We start from the raw sequence: 18,953 nt of genomic DNA, 5'->3' as shown, positions 1-18,953 counted from the left end.
AAATGGTTGATTTCTTGAGCCACACATTACTGATTGCAGGAGTGTAGAGCCCCGTAGATATGTACCCGAGCTTGGCCTAGGAAGGTGAAGGGATTTGCTCAAGGTCAAATGGTTGGTTCGTGGCACACCAGAGGTCCCTGATTCGTGAGCAGCCCGTAGTGTCCAAGCCTAAATACTCACTCACTCACTCTTTAACAGTGACTTACATGCAGAACTCTATATATATAAAGTTATTTTTCAGATGAAACTGGGATGTTTGTTATGTTGGATTAGTGAAAGATGTTTGAGTAAATTATGTCCATAGACCTGTATGTCCCTTGGGTAACCACACATTTATTTGCACAGTAGTGGTAAAGATAACAGTGTACCTGGGCTGTGGAGGTTCAACCTCGATGTCTTATGGATTCTAATGTCTAGTGGCTAGCAGACCCAAAGTTGGAATTGTATGTAACTGGTTAACACAGGCAGATACGCTGCTTATCTGCTGGGTTGTCATTAGTATTTTGAGTACTCTGATGAAGTGATCATTAGGGAGGGTATCTGTGTGTGTGTGTGTGTGTGTTCTGGTGGTGGTGGTGGTGGTGGTGGTAATTCTCCTGGGATAAAACAACTGCTTTTGTCCCTAGTGACTTACTCTGATAGTCCAAATGTTCAGAAGGATATTTTATGCTGAAATGTTGGGATTTTTCCACATGGGGATTAAAATGTGGGTGGAGTGGTGACTAAAGCCCTGCTGATAATTGGTTAACCAGGAAGCCTGTGCTGGCAGCTAATTTTTAAGGTCATTGTTCATTTCTTCCCCTCCTCTTCCCACTACTGTTGGGGGCCCAGGTTTTGACTGTATTTCAGGTGATTTTAGTTCTCCTTAAAAAATCGATCTCTCCTAAGCTTTGGGGAATGAAATGAAAGAACCAGCTCCTGCTGAATCATTCCTGGATGAAATAGGATTTTGTCCTTTTTTTTTTTTTTTTTTTTCATACTGGCTGCTTTTGCCAGTGACTTGGCTTAAATCTGCAGCTCGGCCTACCACCCACAATTCTTTAGCAAACCAAAGATATGCAAGAAACTTTCTTTTTTCTCAAGTTTACAGAAGACCAGGGTGGGGAGGAAGGATGTCACCAGGCCTTTCACCGCAGTTCTCCATTGTTAGAACATTGACTTAGTTACCTAGGAAAGAAACCACAGCTTACAGCTTCTGGGTAGGGATGTAAAGAGGAGCTGGGGAAAAGGTGCAGGTGGAGGTTACACAAGGTATACACATGTCAGCAGAAATCCTGGTTGCAGGGTAACACTATCAGCAGCCCTTTTGGAGCTCAGCTTGAAAGCGACTGAATCTCCTATGGCTGCTGTGAAGTCAGTACTTTGGATTGAAAACATCATAAGACAGAGTTCTCAGAATGGAAAGTTGCCTGGGCCCAGCCCAAGCAAGTGGCATGGTTAAGAGCAAGTGGAGTGGTTACGGGAGGAACTGGTGACTGGCCCTGGGGACAGAGAAGAAGTTTGGGAGTTGCATCACACCCTTTGCCTGTCAAGTGCTCAGTGTCCATGAGTGTGATTTTTTTTTTTTTCTCCTGCCACCTCCGCCACCCCTGCTCCCGCCCCCCACCCCCACCCCCGCTGCTGCTCTGAGAGTGTGTTCTCTTTGGGTAACTTACCCTTGGTTAATTTGTAGTTTTCTCTGCCAGTAAGTTTGTAACACTGGTGACTCACCTTTGGGTGGGAGGGTAGGAAAGGGGAAGGTCTGCATCATAAATCTGAGAAGATTGAGAGCCTGACAAGCACCCCCTCCCCCAAAAGGAGGGGGAGGAATTTTTTAAAAACCTAGTAAGATGTTTAGGCAGGTGAAGAGTAAAACTTAAAATATCCAGCCCCCACCCGCTGCCCAAGTGTTATTCTTAAATTGCATTTTAAAAAGAAAAAAGTGGATTCAACATTACAAAGATCCATTCTCCACACCAGAACCCTTTTAGAGCATTGTTTCCTGGCTATTTTAGCAACAAATGAATAGATTTGTGACTTTCTGTTCCTTCAGGCTGTATTCTTTCACATAGTATATCCAAATTTAAGAATGACAGGGGCTTTAAAGATAATTTTCTTGAAAGGAGTTTGTGTGGAAAAGTAAAAACTAGTTTATTTAAAACAACAAAAAAAAGGTTTTTAAAGCCCCAAAGCGTCAGTTTCTCATCTCACCCTTAGCTAGAGTACTCACCCAAGTGCCATCACCTCTGTTGCGTTTAGAGTGCAGGGCAAGTGAGAGTGGCTTTGTTGATTATTGTTGGGCTTTTGGCATTGAGAGATCAAACATGTATCAAGTATGGGTTTGTGCTGTTCACCAGTTCGTCTTAAGCCTTTTCAAAACTAGAAAACAGTTTTTCTTTCACCTGGGGAAAAAAAAAATACTGAGGGTTGGAAAGAATGGAAAATATCATGAATTACCCTCCCCAGGGAAGCCGAGTGAAAGTGTTCCGTGGGCTCGGCTGGGATGGTGGCTTTTTAAGTTCTCATCTACTTTCACTTTCCAAGTAAAAGGCTTTACATTTTTAGAGTCTTGGTCAAGGTCATTTGAAATAAAATGGGCTTTTCAGCCCTCTGTGAGGGGTGGGAGGACGAACATTTGTGCTGTGGTGCCTCCTCCTAGCTGCCCAGGGCCCTCTGCCAGCCAGCAGGCCAGAAGAAGAAACACGAGTGTCAGATCAGATGGCCTCACAGTAATCAGAGTGGCTGCTTTTGGCCAGCACAACATTGGGCAGAGTGTTTCCCCATCCCTGCCAGAGCTGTCCAATTCTGGATTCCGCTGAAATTACATGTCCAGTAAGTGATAATGTGAAGGACAGAGACTTTTAAAATCCACTAACTATTTTCTTAAACTCATCTTCGTTTATGTATTTTTGGAAAAGGAGACGTAACCAAATCAGGCTTGAACTTTTCTCACGTTGCTATGAATCGAGTGTGTGTGTGAGAGGAAGTGTGTTCTTTGGCTGGAGTCGAAGAGAGACTGTTCCTCTGCCTATGAGTCACCTCCTTAGTTGTGCTTAAATCTGTCATCAGGAATCCACAAGAAGTTCTTCATTTCTTTGACTGATGTTTGAGACAGCAGATTCTGTCAGAATGGAAGCACCCCACTCCACCCCCCAACCCACCCTGCAGTGTTTCTGGTTTCATATGGACCCTGAGCCAAGGGAATTTTGGCCAGTAGACCTCATTCCTTAGTTCCATTGTGACTTTACAGTGATATATCTGAATGTTAATTAGTTCTGTATCTGGTTTTATTCAAACCCTATTTAGTAACAGCTATTAGATTTTTTTTCTGTTGGTGATCTGAAAAGTGGATCCTTGATGCTTGTGCTTTGGTCTTTGGGACCTGCATTGTTTTCGGTGTTCAGGTTTCGTGGATCGGGGACTTAGTTTATCTTTGCCGTTTGTCAGCATGATGAGGGCAGCGCCTCATGCCCCTTGGGGTGTTATCCTCTTGTGTTTTTCTTTATCCTCCATATGATGCTTCTATGGTGCCATATTGGTTTTGTTTCAACTCGGGGCATTTCTCTGGGTTATCACTGCCTTTGTTCTTTTCAGCCCTACAGCTATATTACTTCCCACCCTAGGCTTCGGGCTACCAATTGAGAGGAGTGATCAGGACTTAGGAAAGTAATTCAGTCTGCTTTAATGCTTGTGCCAGTTGTTAATCCATGGTCTCTCTCAAACCAACAACTTCGTTTGAGTGACACTAGCCAGAGTGGTCTGACAAGATGAGAAAGGGGTGAGGAGGGCAGCAAGTGGGGGGAATAGGCAGAATATTTTAACTCTTCACAACCCAGCTACCTAGTGTAGAGGTAGAAAGTAACACCCCATTTTTAAAACCAGGTTTATTTTTTTTTTTACCAACTGAAAACACATTTTTAAAGAGGTAGTGAATCTAAAGTATATTGATTGTTTAGATGCTTTAGGTTTTTTTTCTTTTGAATGATGATGAATGTATACTAACTAATGCAGGTAGGGTGGGCTGTCGGGCTCCTTAAATTTCACATGCAGGTAGATTGGGAAGGAAGGTTAAGCCTTGTTCAGCCCACCAGCTAGAGCTGGAGCTGTTTGCTTTGCACTCTGCTGGCTGATGGACTGCAGCCCAAGTTTGGAGGGACTGAGCTAAGTTCACAAAGAGACCCACTGCTATGGCCTGGCTGCTTGGCATTCCCCAGCTCCACCGCGGTTTAGGTGAGGGAGCGAAGGAATATGGAGGTAGGGTGGTTCCTCACTGCCCTAAATGCTGCTTTGAGCTGCAGAGCAGCTGTAGAATCACAGTAGTGCCTGCTCTCTCCCATCTCCAGCCTCAGATCCCTGGCAAGAGAAAATTCTTTGTACATAAACTACTTAGTTATTTGGGAGTGATCAGAGCTGTAATGAACTTGGTGTGGTAATATGTTCTCTTTTCTTTGTTTCATTTGATGGATAAAATTAAAAAATGCCCAAAATGAGGTTTCTTTTTTTAAGGTTATGACTTTTCATAGTCAATGAGGAATGCAAATGATATATGTTAATTAAAACCAAGTTATAATAACTTTCATGCAGTGCTATGCAGAGTACCTTCACATACACTGTTATGTTTGATAATGATATAATAATACATCGGGAAGATACCTGCCCCGCCCCCCGCCCCTTTATATATAAAAGAAAGATGTAGTCCACTCTAGGCAGTACTCGTAGGCAACCAGCAGGATCAAAGAGACATCATCCCTTTGACTTCCCTGCCTAACTGGAATCAGAGGTGCCGTTTCTACAGCCCTCTTGGCCAGCTTTTAACTGGGCTGCATTTGGGGCAGTTACTTTTACCCTTCTTCTGGCCCCTGTTGATAGTCCAAAGCTTGCTTTGTCAGTTTTACAAACAGTGCTGGTTTTAGGTGTTTTGTTTTGGGATTTGACGGTGGCCACTTGATTCATCAGACTATTGGAATGCCATCTAGAGTTTTTAGTAGTTACCCCCAAGTGTTATTTTCATTTTAGGCAAGGAGGAAGCTGAGGCTGACTGTTCAGGATTGTCTTGCTGGCGCATGGCAGAGCTAGAACGACCTGGGGCTGACTTAAAAGCGCCATCCGTAGTCCTAATCCAAGGGTATAGATGTCTCTGCTCCCAAGTATCCCCCAGACTTCATCAATAGCAACTGCTGAAGTCTGAAGGCCTCTGACCTCCCTGTTGGGCACAGAGGATTGTGCTGATAGGGTTGGAACTGTGGTCAAATGTTCACTCAGCTCAACTGAGAACGTCTCCAAGGCCTGCCCTTCTGAGGGCTGGTAGAGATGGATCTGAGGGCCTCGGGGCAACTTGAGCTTATGTAGACCTCCAGTGACCCCACCTCTGGGATAGAAGCTTCTCTCCTAAACTCATTGTACCTTCTTTGTGTGCCTTTTAAAAATTTAGGGGTAACATGTATATTATCAAGTGTGAAACAGATTGCCAGTCCAGGTTGGATGCATGAGACAAGTGCTCGGGGCTGGTGCACTGGGATGACCCAGAGGGATGGGATGGGGACGGAGGTGGGAGGGGATTCAGGATGGGGAACACATGTAAATCCATGGCTGATTCATGTCAATGTATGGCCAAAGCCACTACAATATTGTAAAGTAATTAGCCTCCAACTAATAAAAATAATTGGGGGGAAAAAAGGCACCTGCAAAAAAAAAATTTAGGGATAGTTCTTGGCTTCCTTTGTGGCTCAGCTGATAGAGAATCTGCCTGCAATGCAGGAGATCCCACTCCAATCCCTGGGTCAGGAAGATCCCCTGGAGAAGTAAGTGGCAACCCACTCCAGTATGGTGGCCTGGAGAATTCTATGGACTGTGTAGTCCATGGGATCACAGAGTCGGTCACGACTGAGTGACTTTCACCTTCACAGGGATAATTCTCTGTACCTGTCATATCTGCTTCCCACTCCTCCCTGTAAATTGTCAATTACTGAAGAGGAGGAAGGCGCCTTGCCAGCCCCAAGAGGGCATGCCCATTGTAAGGATTCAGTCTGTGCTTTTAAAGAAGTGAAGGTTGGGGCCTCAGCCCTGGGGGCTGGAGTGCTGAGGGTGGGCACCTCCTCTGTGCTGCATATCAGCCCCGTTCTGCTCTGTGCGTAAATTCACAAACATGAGTAGATGACAACAGAAAATGGTGTTAGAGCAGCAGGAATCGGCAACTTTGCACAGGAAGCTTTGGAAGATGTTGTTTACTGTTGTCTGCCTGCAGTTGGGACAGAATTGAACAAACAAAAGGAATTTGGTGCTTGGGGCTGTGGGGAAAGCTGCACGTGAACTCTGTTCTCTTCTATTAGGAGAAGTCACTGAAACGAATGAAGCTCTTGCCAAAAATCCAGGGCTTGTCATCGCATTTTGTTGTGAAGGTAGTTGGCTAATCAAGATGACACTCAGTAACCATTCAGAACTAGATGAGCTAATTCAGATGAAGAAGCTTCTGAGAAATACATAATCTATTGAGAAGTGAAAATGAAACCTCTAAATAATTTGAAACAATTTAAATACTAAATAAGTGAACCTTACTCCAAGTTTCAGCCTTGGCTCCTCCTGTTAGGAATTTTCTTTCCCCACATCCTGAGCACCCTTTTTCTCTACCCAGATCAAATGGTGGCAGAACTCAATAGTGAACCTTTGAGAAAATGAAATCCCCTGGAAGCACAGGGTGAAGTAATGACACTTGATTTTAGACTGTGTCACATTGGGCACGCCCCTGTCCTTGTTGTGACCTTCCACTTCCTAAATTAGAATGGTGGGGGGGGGAGTTCACAAGTGGCCCTTTTGGGGAGGGTGTAATAGTAACCTTGAGCCTCCGTTGTACCTGTCCTATGGGGACAGCACAGTGGTGCCGAACGGTGCTGCCCAGGGAGCGTGGTCCCTGCCAGGCCTCTGGGCATTTCCTAATTGAAAAAGTGACTCGTGTACCTGGAGGAGGGGGAAGGTCATGGGAGTAGATTGGGGAGGCCATGTTATCATTCCCCTTTCCATGACCTTTGTTTTTCCCAAATGCTTCTCAAAGAAATAATAAAATGTTATCTACCCAATTTAAGTTGTTCCCTGTTCCACCCTGCATTCCACCCTTCCACACACACAGATTTTTTTTTTCATGCTTTGAAAGTAGTCATTGAGATTAGTAGGGACTGGAGTAATGTTTGGTTCTCATCAAGATGAGCTAGTATTATTGTTTTACTTGTAGGGAAGAACTGAATTGCATAAGCAGCCTGGTCTTCTGGACAAACAGTGCCTAGCGAAGCAATTAAAATCTTGAAGGAAAAGAAATATCTCTTGTTAGTACTTCCCCTGTCTCTTTCACAAATCTGTTTTAAACTTTCCCCACCCTTAGTATGCCATGAATTGATGGAGAAAGGGGAGGGTTATTAGGGAGCCTCTATTTCCAGCTACCTTAAGCATTGAGAACTGTGAAGCTTCAGGCAAGGGGTCTGTTTTTGTAATTGGGGATAGAACTTTGGAACATATCCAAGTCTTAGCTGATCTGATAACTCTCTCCCCCTCTTTCAGAGTGTAAAATGTTGAAAGCCAGAAAATAATCAAAGCCTACAGATGGTGAGGCAGAGGGATTTTAACTCTGATTTTCATATATTTAAATTCAATATCTTTTAATGATACTCAACTTTGCTTAGAGAATTTGTGGACCGGATTTTAAAAATCAATACAAAGTGACCACGTGAGTCTTTCGAGCTCCCTAGGCAGTGTGTTTAATATAGTTTCAGTGTGTGTGCGCATCTTCATTAAATGTATCAAGGAAATCCAGTGGTCCGTGGTGAGGAGGGCGGAGGGGGCAGCCATTTTTTTGGTTTGTGTTGTCTGTTTGCTCCCAGGGTGTGTGATGATTTTCCATTTTAACTCTGGCAACAGGGCTCTACCAGACAGCCTCTCACCAGTGTGGTTGCTCCATAGTGGAGAGAATGTCGAGAATGTTGACTATCTTTAGCTCTGCTTCATTCTTAACAGATAAGATACAGAAGCTAAAGGACACTGAAAAAATTAATCTGCAGGGAACACTGTAAATGTAACCACACAAGTTGAGCAATGTGAATACTGTACATGTCCTTATGTCTTGGCAGCACGAACTTGAAGTTATGATCTCTTTAGAGTCTTAAGAGGGTATTTTCAAATTCAAGTGATTATTGTATTTATTTACAACCATATCCGCTGTAAGGTATCTGTATGTTTTGATTTTTTTTATTTTTAACACAGTGTAGTTTTAATCTAGACAGTGTTTCTACTTACTGCTTTAGTAGCTGGTGTACTCCTGAAAATTAGAAATGAATAAGGGAGAGCCATGAGTGAATAGAAATTGCACCACAGAGCACCCATTGTAAGAAAATTGCCAAGATCGCCTTTCTTTGCCCTTCTTAGGAAATGGTGGTGGTTGCAAACAGTTTGTGGGATGGGGGCCTCTGGAGTGAGGGGTCTTCTGCTCTGGGGACCACCCTTAGGAGCACTAGGTTCCGGCTTTGTGTAGCTGAGCGCAAGCATTTTCAACAGGAGGTGGGGGAGTGGAACAATCTAAATTTAAACTATGGAATCAACGTTTTCTTTAAAAATTGTTCCAGTTTTCAAGAGGCGTAGGTGGATCCTGTGAATTGTGTGATAATGCACATGCTTCTCCTATATCCTGCCTCTGTCAAAACATTTCCAGGGACTTTTCATCTGGGGGCTTTATTCTCAGGCTGCAGATTGGGGTGGGAACTCCCTTTTTTGTTTTTCACTTAAAGCATTTGAAGGACTCTTGGGCTGACTTCTTTTTTTAAATAAGGTAAAAAAAATTAGGACTCTTAGGCAAGCCCTAAAGGTATTATTATTAAAGTTGGTATGGAATGACTTCTTTGCAAAGATAAGAATTAAACATGATAATAAAGTCATTAACATTTAGGTGTATATCATTTAGTCCTCTCAAACATCTAAGGGAATGGGCATCATTATCTCCATGCTAGGAAAGAGAATGGTGCAATTTCAGAATCAGTGATTTGCCCAAGGAGACACAGCTGTTAGGTGGTGGAGCCCAGGATTTGATGTCTGATTCAGAGTACAAGTGCTTAAGTTTAGTGTATTATACTGTAAGTTAGTGATGTGAAGATAGTTTCGTCTTTCAGTGGGGAAGATGAAGGGCCATGGTGTGGAAGTGTTGACAGCACAGCCTCTCCCCTGCCCCCCACCCCAGATGGAAGCAACTGGTAGGGCCATTCTGAGTCTTGACAAGACCCAGGGCACTGGTCTTAGTGACCTAGGGTACAGATGGCCTGTCTTGAGCTAGAGATGGCAGTATTCTGGATAATACTGGACTGTTGTTGAGTATGCATCATCAGCACATATATTTCCATGGATATTAGCCCAATGACTCTTCAAGATGCTCGCCTCAAATTGCTGAAAATAAACCTTTAATTTTGAGATGCTGTTCCTAATTCACAATCACACCTTTCCCTCCTTCCTCTATAGGTTGGACGTGATAAATATGAACCGGCAGCCGTTTCAGAGCATGGCGACAAGAAAAAGGCTAAGAAAGAGAGGGATATGGACGAGCTGAAGAAAGAAGTTTCTATGGTAAGTACCAGCAGGAAGGGTGCTTTCTCTTCTTAAGTATGAATTGTATCTTACATCCTTTGAGTGTGTGGTGCCCCTCCCCCCAGCCATTCTTCAGTCAGATTTGCTTCATTTTCAAAACAAAGAGATTATATATAGCAGTCCTGCAAATGTTACTGAATTGTAGAGGTTGGTATGGAAAATTTTCATTGTGAAAGCTGTCAGCAGGTTGGACAAGTTATTCAACACGCTGTTGTAACCAAAGGTCCACAGAGGAGCGGTTGATATCATGGGCCTTTACTTCTGTGTTTCTGAATCATACTGAATGTAGGGAACTTCCACCTCTTCAGGCTGTGGAGGCCTCCATGGATGCAGCCTGTCTAGAATCTGCCTGGTCAGGCTGTGAAGGCCCCGGTCATACCACTTGAGCCATTCCCTAGTGAAGACCACTCAGTAGGAGCTGTGTGGTCACCAAGCCGTTGGCAATGGTGAGAGTATATATACAAACTTGTGTTCTGAGCCTAATGATAGTGAGGGATGATGCTGATGCTTTTTTAATTCTTTTTTTAGTGATAAAATGTTTAATTCTTTTCCTTTTGTTTTCCCTTAGGATGATCATAAACTTAGCCTTGATGAACTTCATCGCAAATATGGAACAGACTTGAACCGAGTATGTTCTAATTTTTATTTGTTACATAGAATTCTGATCTTTCCCATCACATTTTCCCCTGGTATCACAGGCCTCACCTTGGCAACTCCAAAATATTGATAGCTACCATCCATATCATGTTTGCTATGTGACATGCACAGAGCTTGGGCTCTTATATGCTGTTTTACTATTGTTTCCTCTGAAACTTTTTGAAAATTGTCATTATTCTCCCCATCTTGTAGCAGGTGACAACCAACAAGTAGGAGCTCCGGTATTTGAAACTGAATAGATCCGAGGTCATGCTGTGTGGTCACAGATGTTCCGTTGATTCTTTGGCATTGTTAAATTGAGTTGAAAATTTCAACTAGTTGAATTCAGATTTTTGTATTTTTTATCAGCTAGCTCATGGTAGTAGGTCAGAACCTTGGTTTATTCTATCATTTATTGGGAACTTTTTTTTACACAGTTCAAAGAAACTTCAGTAAAATATGTATTGTATGTCCTTGTTATCTAGTGGATTTTGATATTAACTTTGCCACAAAAAACATCGAAGTAAACAATCGGGGCAGGGGGGAGTTTGTTATTTTCTGGACAGTCACTAGTAAGTCCAAGGAATGACTTGAGTGCCAGCTACGATGGAGCTGTTGTTTCAGTAAATTACCAGCAAGCCCTGAGCAGTCTGGGGCCTTACGCTCTGAGAGGAGGCCTGGTGCTAAGACCCAGCAGGCAGTTGTTCTCTGAGCAGCTCACGTGGGTTATCTCACTGAAGTTTACACTAGGTTCCTGTGACGTGTGTTCTCCGCAACCTAGGTCACTTTCTCACACTGTGGGGCTGTTGTCTTGTACAATGGGGTTAATAAAAGGGCTGGGTAAAGGCTGTGGTGAGAGTTACAGTTAACTAGAAGTACTGGATTCAGTGCCTGATACGCAGAGACAACTCAGATGGCTGGTGTTGGTGGTGGTCATTCTGTCCAGGGAGCGAGTTGTGAACTTGAGGCAGAGGAAGGTCCTGAAATAAGTCCGTGTGGACCCCTTAGGTGTTCTTGTCCCTTTCCCCGTATTCCCTTGTTAATTCCAATATTAAAAATAACTTGAGAATAAAGTATATGTACATGCTTCAGGCAAACATGCGTTTTATGTCTTGTGGAAGTGACCACGTTTTCCCCTCATCGTGGGAGCCGTGTGTCTCTTGTCTGCTGTCACTGCATCCTGGAACAGCAGGGCCTCAGTACAGTGGGCTTTTCTTCCAGTGAATACTTTTTTTTTTTTAAGTTTATTTATTAATTTTTTGGCCACCCCAAGTGGCTCATAAGATCTTAGTTCGCTAACCAGGGATCAGACCCGGGCCCTTGGCAGTGAAAGCCCACATCTTAATCACTGGACCCCCAGAGAACACCCTCAGTGAACACTTCTCAACTGATGGGTGTCCTGGGGTTATTAGCTCAGATATTACACAAGTGTGACCCCTTCCCCACCAGCCCAGGTGTTTTAATTGCCATCCAAGGAATAAAGTTCTGTACTGAAACTTAGCAGTTAACCCAGTAACAGGATGGATTCTGACAGATTTTTCTTTCCTCCTCTGATATTAATAGTGTTTTTTTCTTTTTCCACTTCCTTGACAGATTCAATACACAGGAAACTCTTAAGCTCTTAATTTACAAAATGGAATCAATTAGTTAAGGTGGATATCTTTTTGGTAAATGCAGTTTGGCATGAATTCCTTCTGTAAAACTCGAAAGAGAGCATATCAGATTCCAACCTGTCCATGGATCAGTTTTAAAAGAATTTGAATCTTGAGTGTTGTAGGTTCCTCAGGACACTTGGGCCCTTGTTTGCCTGAACCATAGGGTGACCATCAGGATTTTCTAGTTTCTGCGTTGGCCTGGGACTTTTAGTTTCTCTCTGCTTCCTTCTCAGCTGTCAGGTAGCTGCTGGCTTGTGAGCCCTGGAGCAGTTGGTCTTACTTATATTCCTCTGTTTCTCAGGGCTTAACAACTGCTCGAGCTGCCGAGATCCTAGCCAGAGATGGACCCAACGCCCTCACGCCCCCTCCCACGACCCCCGAATGGGTCAAGTTCTGTCGACAGCTGTTTGGGGGGTTCTCAATGTTACTGTGGATTGGAGCAGTTCTTTGCTTCTTGGCCTATGGCATCCAAGCTGCTACAGAAGAGGAACCTCAAAATGATAATGTGAGTCCCATGTAGTTCCTAGTGTGGATTGTTAGGTATGTGTAAAGTGCTCTCTGCCATCTACTTATTTTCAGTGGCTGCTGGTTACTTGATGGTTTTAAACTCTGGGGAAAGTAACATCAGCATCAATTGCCTTCAGGGCCCATCCGTCTGCCTTCTTCACTTGAGGTTCTCTGGCTCCTGCTCTGTGTTTAGATGTTCTTCCAAGCTGGGCATCTGCCCCGCGCTGCTGCCATGAATGGGCAGCTCGGTTCAGGCCCTATGCAGGTCCTGTTGCCACTCAATGGCAGAGCATAGTTTTTAACATTGCACACATCCAGAAATGTTGGGGAGCCATTCTTCAAGTCACAAGTTGTTTTGAAAATACCTTTAACAAAGCAGGAGAAACTCGTCCCCAAGCTAGTGACCAGGTATTGGTGTGACTCCATTTCTGACTTTCTTGGACATTGTCTCTAGGAAGAAGCATGAAGGCATGAGTTTTGTATTTCTGAAGCCTTGATCTCTCTCTCTTTTCTTTAAGTGTCTTTTGTTCGGTCAAAAATTAACTGAATGTTCCCAGTTCCTTACTAAGAGCGGTGCCAATCCTAACTTGTTCGTTCTGTCCCAGCTGTATCTTGGTGTGGTGCTGTCCGCGGTTGTCATCATAACCGGCTGTTTCTCCTACTATCAAGAAGCAAAAAGCTCCAAGATCATGGAGTCCTTCAAAAACATGGTTCCTCAGGTACCTGCTGCTTTTTGTCCTTCCCCATCTGGTAACTTGACAGCACCAAGAGTGTGCACCGATGTGAGGTTAAGGCCTTCCAAGTATTCAGTGGCTCCACCAGAGAGAGAGGGACACCTTTCCCCCCACCCAAGACCAGATCCGTTTTTCTTATACTCCAGAAAGTGAGCGTCTTCCCTCTGAGCGTACCACACAATGGCAGCATGAAGACTGCTTCTTAGTTAACCTCAGCAAGCTTTTGTTAACTTATATAAATAAAAAGCTAAATCTTGGTTGTAATGCAGATAGTTAAGATTACAGACGGTATTGTAATTTTGTAATACCACTGCCTTCCCGGTGGTATCCATTTTTACCTGATGAACTGGTGTAAACTTCTCCCCTTCCAAAAGCAAGCCCTCGTGATTCGAAATGGTGAAAAGATGAGCATAAACGCAGAAGAGGTGGTCGTCGGAGATCTGGTGGAAGTGAAAGGAGGGGATCGAATTCCTGCTGATCTCAGAATCATTTCTGCGAATGGCTGCAAGGTAGGTTTAAGCAGAGCCTCCGTGCTTGGGGCGGAGGGAGTGGAGTGGTCCCGCAGCCCCAGATGAGGCTCATGTTGCTCACGTGACACGTTTGATTTTTCTCACGGGCAGGTGGATAACTCCTCACTCACGGGAGAGTCAGAGCCACAGACCAGGTCTCCGGATTTCACCAATGAAAATCCCCTGGAGACACGGAACATTGCCTTTTTTTCAACCAACTGTGTTGAAGGTAGGACCATTTTGAAGCACTCTTCAGCATGGTGTGGCATTTATCTTAGGTTTTAATGACAACCACCAAAAAAAAAAAATCCCCACGGCCACAGTTTCTTTGTTTCATGGGTCCCATTTCTGACCACCTCAGTCAGACACAGCAGAAGCAGTTGACAGGCTGGCAGGAAGACCCAGTAAACCTCGTGGCTGTCTTCCCTGTTCCCTCTGCCTCACAGGTACCTCTTGTGTTGGCAGCACTAAGCTCAAGTAAGGTTTGGAGCTGTGGTCCTGCTAATGGAGTGAAATCCCTTTGCCAGAGTCCATATAGTTTAAAACAAACAGCGTATACCACCAAGGATGTGGCCCTTAAAATTATGGTGTTTCTTCTCTTTTTTTCAACCCTGCTGTGTAGCTGTGCAAATTCTGCAGCTTCACCGATAAAATCGGGTACGATTTCCCGTACTCTCTTTTTTTTTTTTAAGGCACTGCACGTGGCATTGTTGTGTACACTGGGGACCGAACCGTGATGGGCAGGATTGCGACTCTGGCTTCTGGGCTGGAAGGGGGCCAGACTCCCATCGCTGCAGAAATTGAACATTTTATCCACATCATCACGGGTGTGGCTGTGTTCCTGGGCGTGTCTTTCTTCATCCTTTCTCTGATCCTTGAGTACACCTGGCTTGAGGCTGTCATCTTCCTCATCGGCATCATTGTAGCCAATGTGCCGGAGGGTCTGCTGGCCACCGTCACGGTAAGAGGCTGGGGGAAGGTGATGCTTGCCCGCTCTGAAGGCCTGCCTCCGTGGGAGGCTCATCCATTGCCCTCTCCTCGGGGGCTGCCAACTTGGTGTTTTTGTTTTTTTCTTGCATGTGTTATATGTGGGTTTTCTTCAGCACCACCTGGGTAGGGCTAGACAGTGAGAAGAGCCCAGCACATTTTTATGTGGAAGATAGTAACCCAGAAGCATACATTTTTCCCCCCTTGAATTATCACATGATCCAGAACAGTGTAGCCCAGAAAGGAGAAGAACTTAGGGCTGAGTGGGAAAAACGGGGTATGGTAAATCCTGACTATTTTCACTTTGCTTAATAGCCTTTTTGGAGGGGGTGGAGGAAGCCCCCTGTACACATGGGCCGTTATTATTTCAGTTTCTGACTTCAGAGGAAGGTTAGAGAGATTTAGTTTTAAGAAAGATTTCTGTGGGGGCAGGGGTAGCCAGAGTTCCTGTAGAGCGGCCGCCTGGCCATTTGAAGCATTAATAATCTGTTCCCGATGCTTTAGGTGTGCCTGACCCTGACTGCCAAGCGCATGGCCAGGAAGAACTGCTTAGTGAAGAACCTGGAGGCTGTGGAGACCTTGGGATCCACGTCCACCATCTGCTCAGACAAAACTGGAACTCTGACCCAGAACCGGATGACAGTGGCCCACATGTGGTTCGACAACCAAATCCATGAGGCGGACACGACAGAGAATCAGAGCGGTAAGGCCGGCCTGCCCCCGCGGCTCAGCTTCCCCTGCTCGCAGTGTATTGTTTGGTAGAGCGTCAATGGGTTTTTGATGTTTCTGGTTTGGGGGTTTGGTTTTGTTTTGTTTTTTGCATGTCAGCTCAAGCATGGTTGGAAAAATGACTGAAACCTGACTAGTTAATGGGGAAAGGAGATGTGTCATTTCACATCTTTATGGGTCTTCAGTACAAAGCTAAGCACATTGTTCTTGTCACTTTTTGCCTCCACCAGGTGTTTCATTTGACAAGACTTCGGCCACCTGGCTTGCTCTCTCCAGAATTGCAGGTCTTTGTAACAGGGCCGTGTTTCAGGCTAACCAGGATAACCTGCCTATCCTGAAGGTATGCTCAGCAGTTCTGTTAAGATTGCCTTCAGGTTGTACGCATGCCACACAGGAGCCACCTCCTGAGTGTTCTCCTTAGAAAGCACGTGACTTTTGGGGGTTGTAAAGTCGTCGTTTGTTGTAAGACACTTGGAATGGCGTGTAACTCTTGGCTGTGTGTAACCTGAGTTGTATTGCCTGTAGACCCCCAAGTACTAACAGTACCCTGTGGTCAATAAAGATCAGTAAAGGGGGACTGTATGGGAAAAACTGACTAAAGTGGAAGGGGGGGCAGGCAATCCACCTAACTCATAAAATCCAGCTTGACTTCCTCTTGAGTTTATATCCTAATCACCTCACCTAGTGGACAGTGAGGGCTACTTTTGTGACTCGATAATCGTATTTGCATATTAGGATACAGCAGATTCCAGTCAATCCCTTAAGCCATTTCTTAAAATAGCTCAGCTATTTCTCTTATCTTATTTGTTCTTAGCTTGCTTACTAATGATGCAAAAATAAGCTAAGCTCAGCCTCCTGGAATTCGCATGAAATTTGCAATGACTAAGATATTACTGTGTGGCCCAGTAAAGACTTGGTCCCAGAAAGGTCATGAGCTATACAAGGTCCCTGAGGCCGAGAGGAACTGGGTGGAGCCCTTGGAGTGGCTTACTCTCCCTGAAGCTGCCTCTGGTGTATCTGGGTAGAAACTGTGTTGTTCAAGAGAATATGGCTCAAATGGAACTGAGATGACTTCTGTTGTGATGATGGGGTTCCTTTATTCTTTAAAGGAGATTCTTGGCATTGAATCAATGTTGATTTGGGGATGTTGTTCATCTTGGGATAAAGCTTGAGATGTCTGCTTCATCGTTTTCCTTACCTCAAAGTAGAAATTTTCTAGGCTTTGAGCACAGGGACTCACAAATATCCCACCTTTTCTCATTTCAAAGCTCCAGAAAGATAGCATGAGATGTTATTTCTAAGTTATTTCAGGGGTCTGGGGCCATATTATATTAATGACATTATCCAAAAAAAAAGGCCTACAGCCCTATTCTGCTTTGATAATTGTCCTTTATTAAAGTGATCCTACTTACTTCCTGCTTCTTATGAAACCTGGCCACATTTTTAAACAGAGCGCCTGTATTTATAAGGGAGCATTAATTTGCTCATTTGCACTTGTGGTCTGGTGCGCCAAAGTTGTAAAATATTCTTCTGTGTGAAAGTTGGGTATAGCCGAAAATATTTTTTAGTATGTCAAAATGTGTCACAGTATATGGCACACAAAATGTTACCTGAAGTGTGGGCTTTAACTAAAATGGTAGTTGATGGATGTTAGTGTTGGAACTAATAATAACTTTCAGTTTGCATCATTCAGGCCCAGATAATCCTGCACAATTAAATTATGTTTAGAATGTAAAGTCCTGCTTAGTCCTTGACATAGACCACTTGCCCTCCATCCTGAGAACCCAGGGCATTTTCTTCTTAAATTGCAGGGCAGTGAAGGGGACTGTAACTATTTCCATTCTCACTCTGTATTTTCTGATTCATAACTAGAAATAGGTGGTTGGGAATAATACTGTCTTTGAGACTTCTCTGCAGGCCCAGGGAAGGTTTAAGGCTGGAGTGGGTCAGAAGAGTGTGTCATGCCTCTCCCAAGGGTCAGTGACGCCTTGCACCAGTTTGGGTAGGGTGAGGAGGGCAGGCGGCCAGGAAGAGTTTGGAATTTGAGAATAAGGACTGTGATGGGTGGTCACACCCCAGAATGGTGCTCTTCCTTGCCCACCTCCCCTCTCCTCCTGACAGATGGAAAGACAGTCCAAGCTTTCTCCTGGGTTTCAGTGGTGTAGTGCTGAAGTGCTACAGGGTGAAGCGCTTTCAGGGTGACTAATGGAGACATCTGTTCACAGCGGGCTGTAGCAGGTGATGCATCAGAGTCTGCTCTCCTAAAGTGCATTGAGGTCTGCTGCGGTTCTGTGAAGGAGATGAGAGAGAGATATGCCAAGATCGTCGAGATCCCGTTCAACTCCACCAACAAGTACCAGGTCTGAGTTTCTGGGGTCTCATTGCCAGGGGGCACGGAAAGGAAGGACATAGGCTGGAAAAAAGAGCCATCCACCCTTTTGGAATTTTCCAGGTTTAAGTGCTTTCTAAAAACGAATTAGTCACACTCTTTATGAGTTCTTGAATTTGACATCTTACTCTCTGTCCATGTAGAAAATTCTAATTTATTTGACCCTTAACAGGATAAATGGAGCCCCCTCTTTCTAACGTGTTGTCCAGGCCCTTTCGAGTTCTCCTTTGTGGGTTGGAGTGGGTGGGGATGGGGGAGAGGGCTGGGCAGAGCTGCAGGTGCTCATGAGTCTGCCAGTCCCTGTTCTGAATTTTCTTTGGGAAAATTGTGTACATGAACATGTGTCAGAGATGCAGGAGCACCTTGCCACGCTCATTTCTTCCGTAGCATTCAAAAGTGTGCTACAGGGTGTGAGACACTAAATTCAGAAATAGGGGATCTTGTATCTTTCAAAACAGTTACTAGGGACTTACCTAGTGCTCCACTGGTTAGGATGTGCTTTCACTGCCAAGGGCCTGGGTTCAATCCCTAGTCAGGGAACTAAGATCCCACAAGCCACATGTTGCAGCCAAAAAAAAAAAAAAAAAATCTCCCTCCCTGGGCTGTCAGGCCTAGCTGTCTAACGTTTGCATCCTTACCATTCTTCACAGTTGTCCATCCACAAGAACGCCAATGCAGGTGAGCCCCGGCACCTACTGGTGATGAAAGGTGCTCCGGAAAGGATCCTGGATCGCTGCAGCTCCATCCTCATCCATGGCAAGGAGCAGCCCCTGGACGAGGAGCTGAAGGACGCCTTTCAGAATGCCTACCTGGAGCTGGGCGGCCTCGGAGAGCGGGTACTGGGTACGCTGATAGTCCGAGAAACAATCGCAAGTTACCGTGTTAACCTCTGCTTCTTGTTAACTTTCCTTTATTTGCCCCCTTTGTTTGGAAAACAATAAGCGCTGAAGACACTGGGCGACAAAATCCTGCTGGTTTGCCTCTGACTCTGACTTAGACCTTTGGTCTCTGCTGGTCAGTTCTGTTTGCCCAGAATAGGAGAGGGAAAGAGTTGTTGTCTGGCTTTTGTTGCTATGTCCATGATCTGTAAACTTCATGAAATGAAAATTCATTCATTCCTAGAGCATCTAGAATAAAGCCGCTTCCCAGATGCCACAGAATGGCTGTGAATTTACCTGGGCACTTGTGTCACCAGCTTACAGATTAGGTGAAT

General features: G+C 44.6%; 1 protein-coding gene across 2 annotated transcripts in view; it reads left to right on the top strand.

Moving 5' to 3' along the window:
- ATP1A1 (ATPase Na+/K+ transporting subunit alpha 1) overlaps positions 1–18,953 on the top strand; it is a 31,915-nt gene that overhangs the window by 1,893 nt on the left and 11,069 nt on the right. For both annotated transcript variants that reach the window (XM_020892330.2, XM_070467245.1), the window contains exons 2-12: positions 9,469–9,573; positions 10,163–10,222; positions 12,187–12,390; positions 12,998–13,111; positions 13,501–13,635; positions 13,747–13,864; positions 14,328–14,596; positions 15,127–15,325; positions 15,582–15,691; positions 17,577–17,711; positions 18,391–18,583. In XM_020892330.2, coding sequence (XP_020747989.1) covers positions 9,469–9,573; positions 10,163–10,222; positions 12,187–12,390; positions 12,998–13,111; positions 13,501–13,635; positions 13,747–13,864; positions 14,328–14,596; positions 15,127–15,325; positions 15,582–15,691; positions 17,577–17,711; positions 18,391–18,583 — 1,642 coding nt within the window. The remainder of the gene's footprint in view (positions 1–9,468; positions 9,574–10,162; positions 10,223–12,186; positions 12,391–12,997; positions 13,112–13,500; positions 13,636–13,746; positions 13,865–14,327; positions 14,597–15,126; positions 15,326–15,581; positions 15,692–17,576; positions 17,712–18,390; positions 18,584–18,953) is intronic.

The sequence above is a fragment of the Odocoileus virginianus genome, chromosome 5 (genome assembly GCF_023699985.2).
Source record: "Odocoileus virginianus isolate 20LAN1187 ecotype Illinois chromosome 5, Ovbor_1.2, whole genome shotgun sequence".
NCBI lineage: Eukaryota > Metazoa > Chordata > Mammalia > Artiodactyla > Cervidae > Odocoileus > Odocoileus virginianus.
Note: the sequence above shows the minus strand (reverse complement) of the source record. Positions and strands in the feature narration are given on the sequence as shown.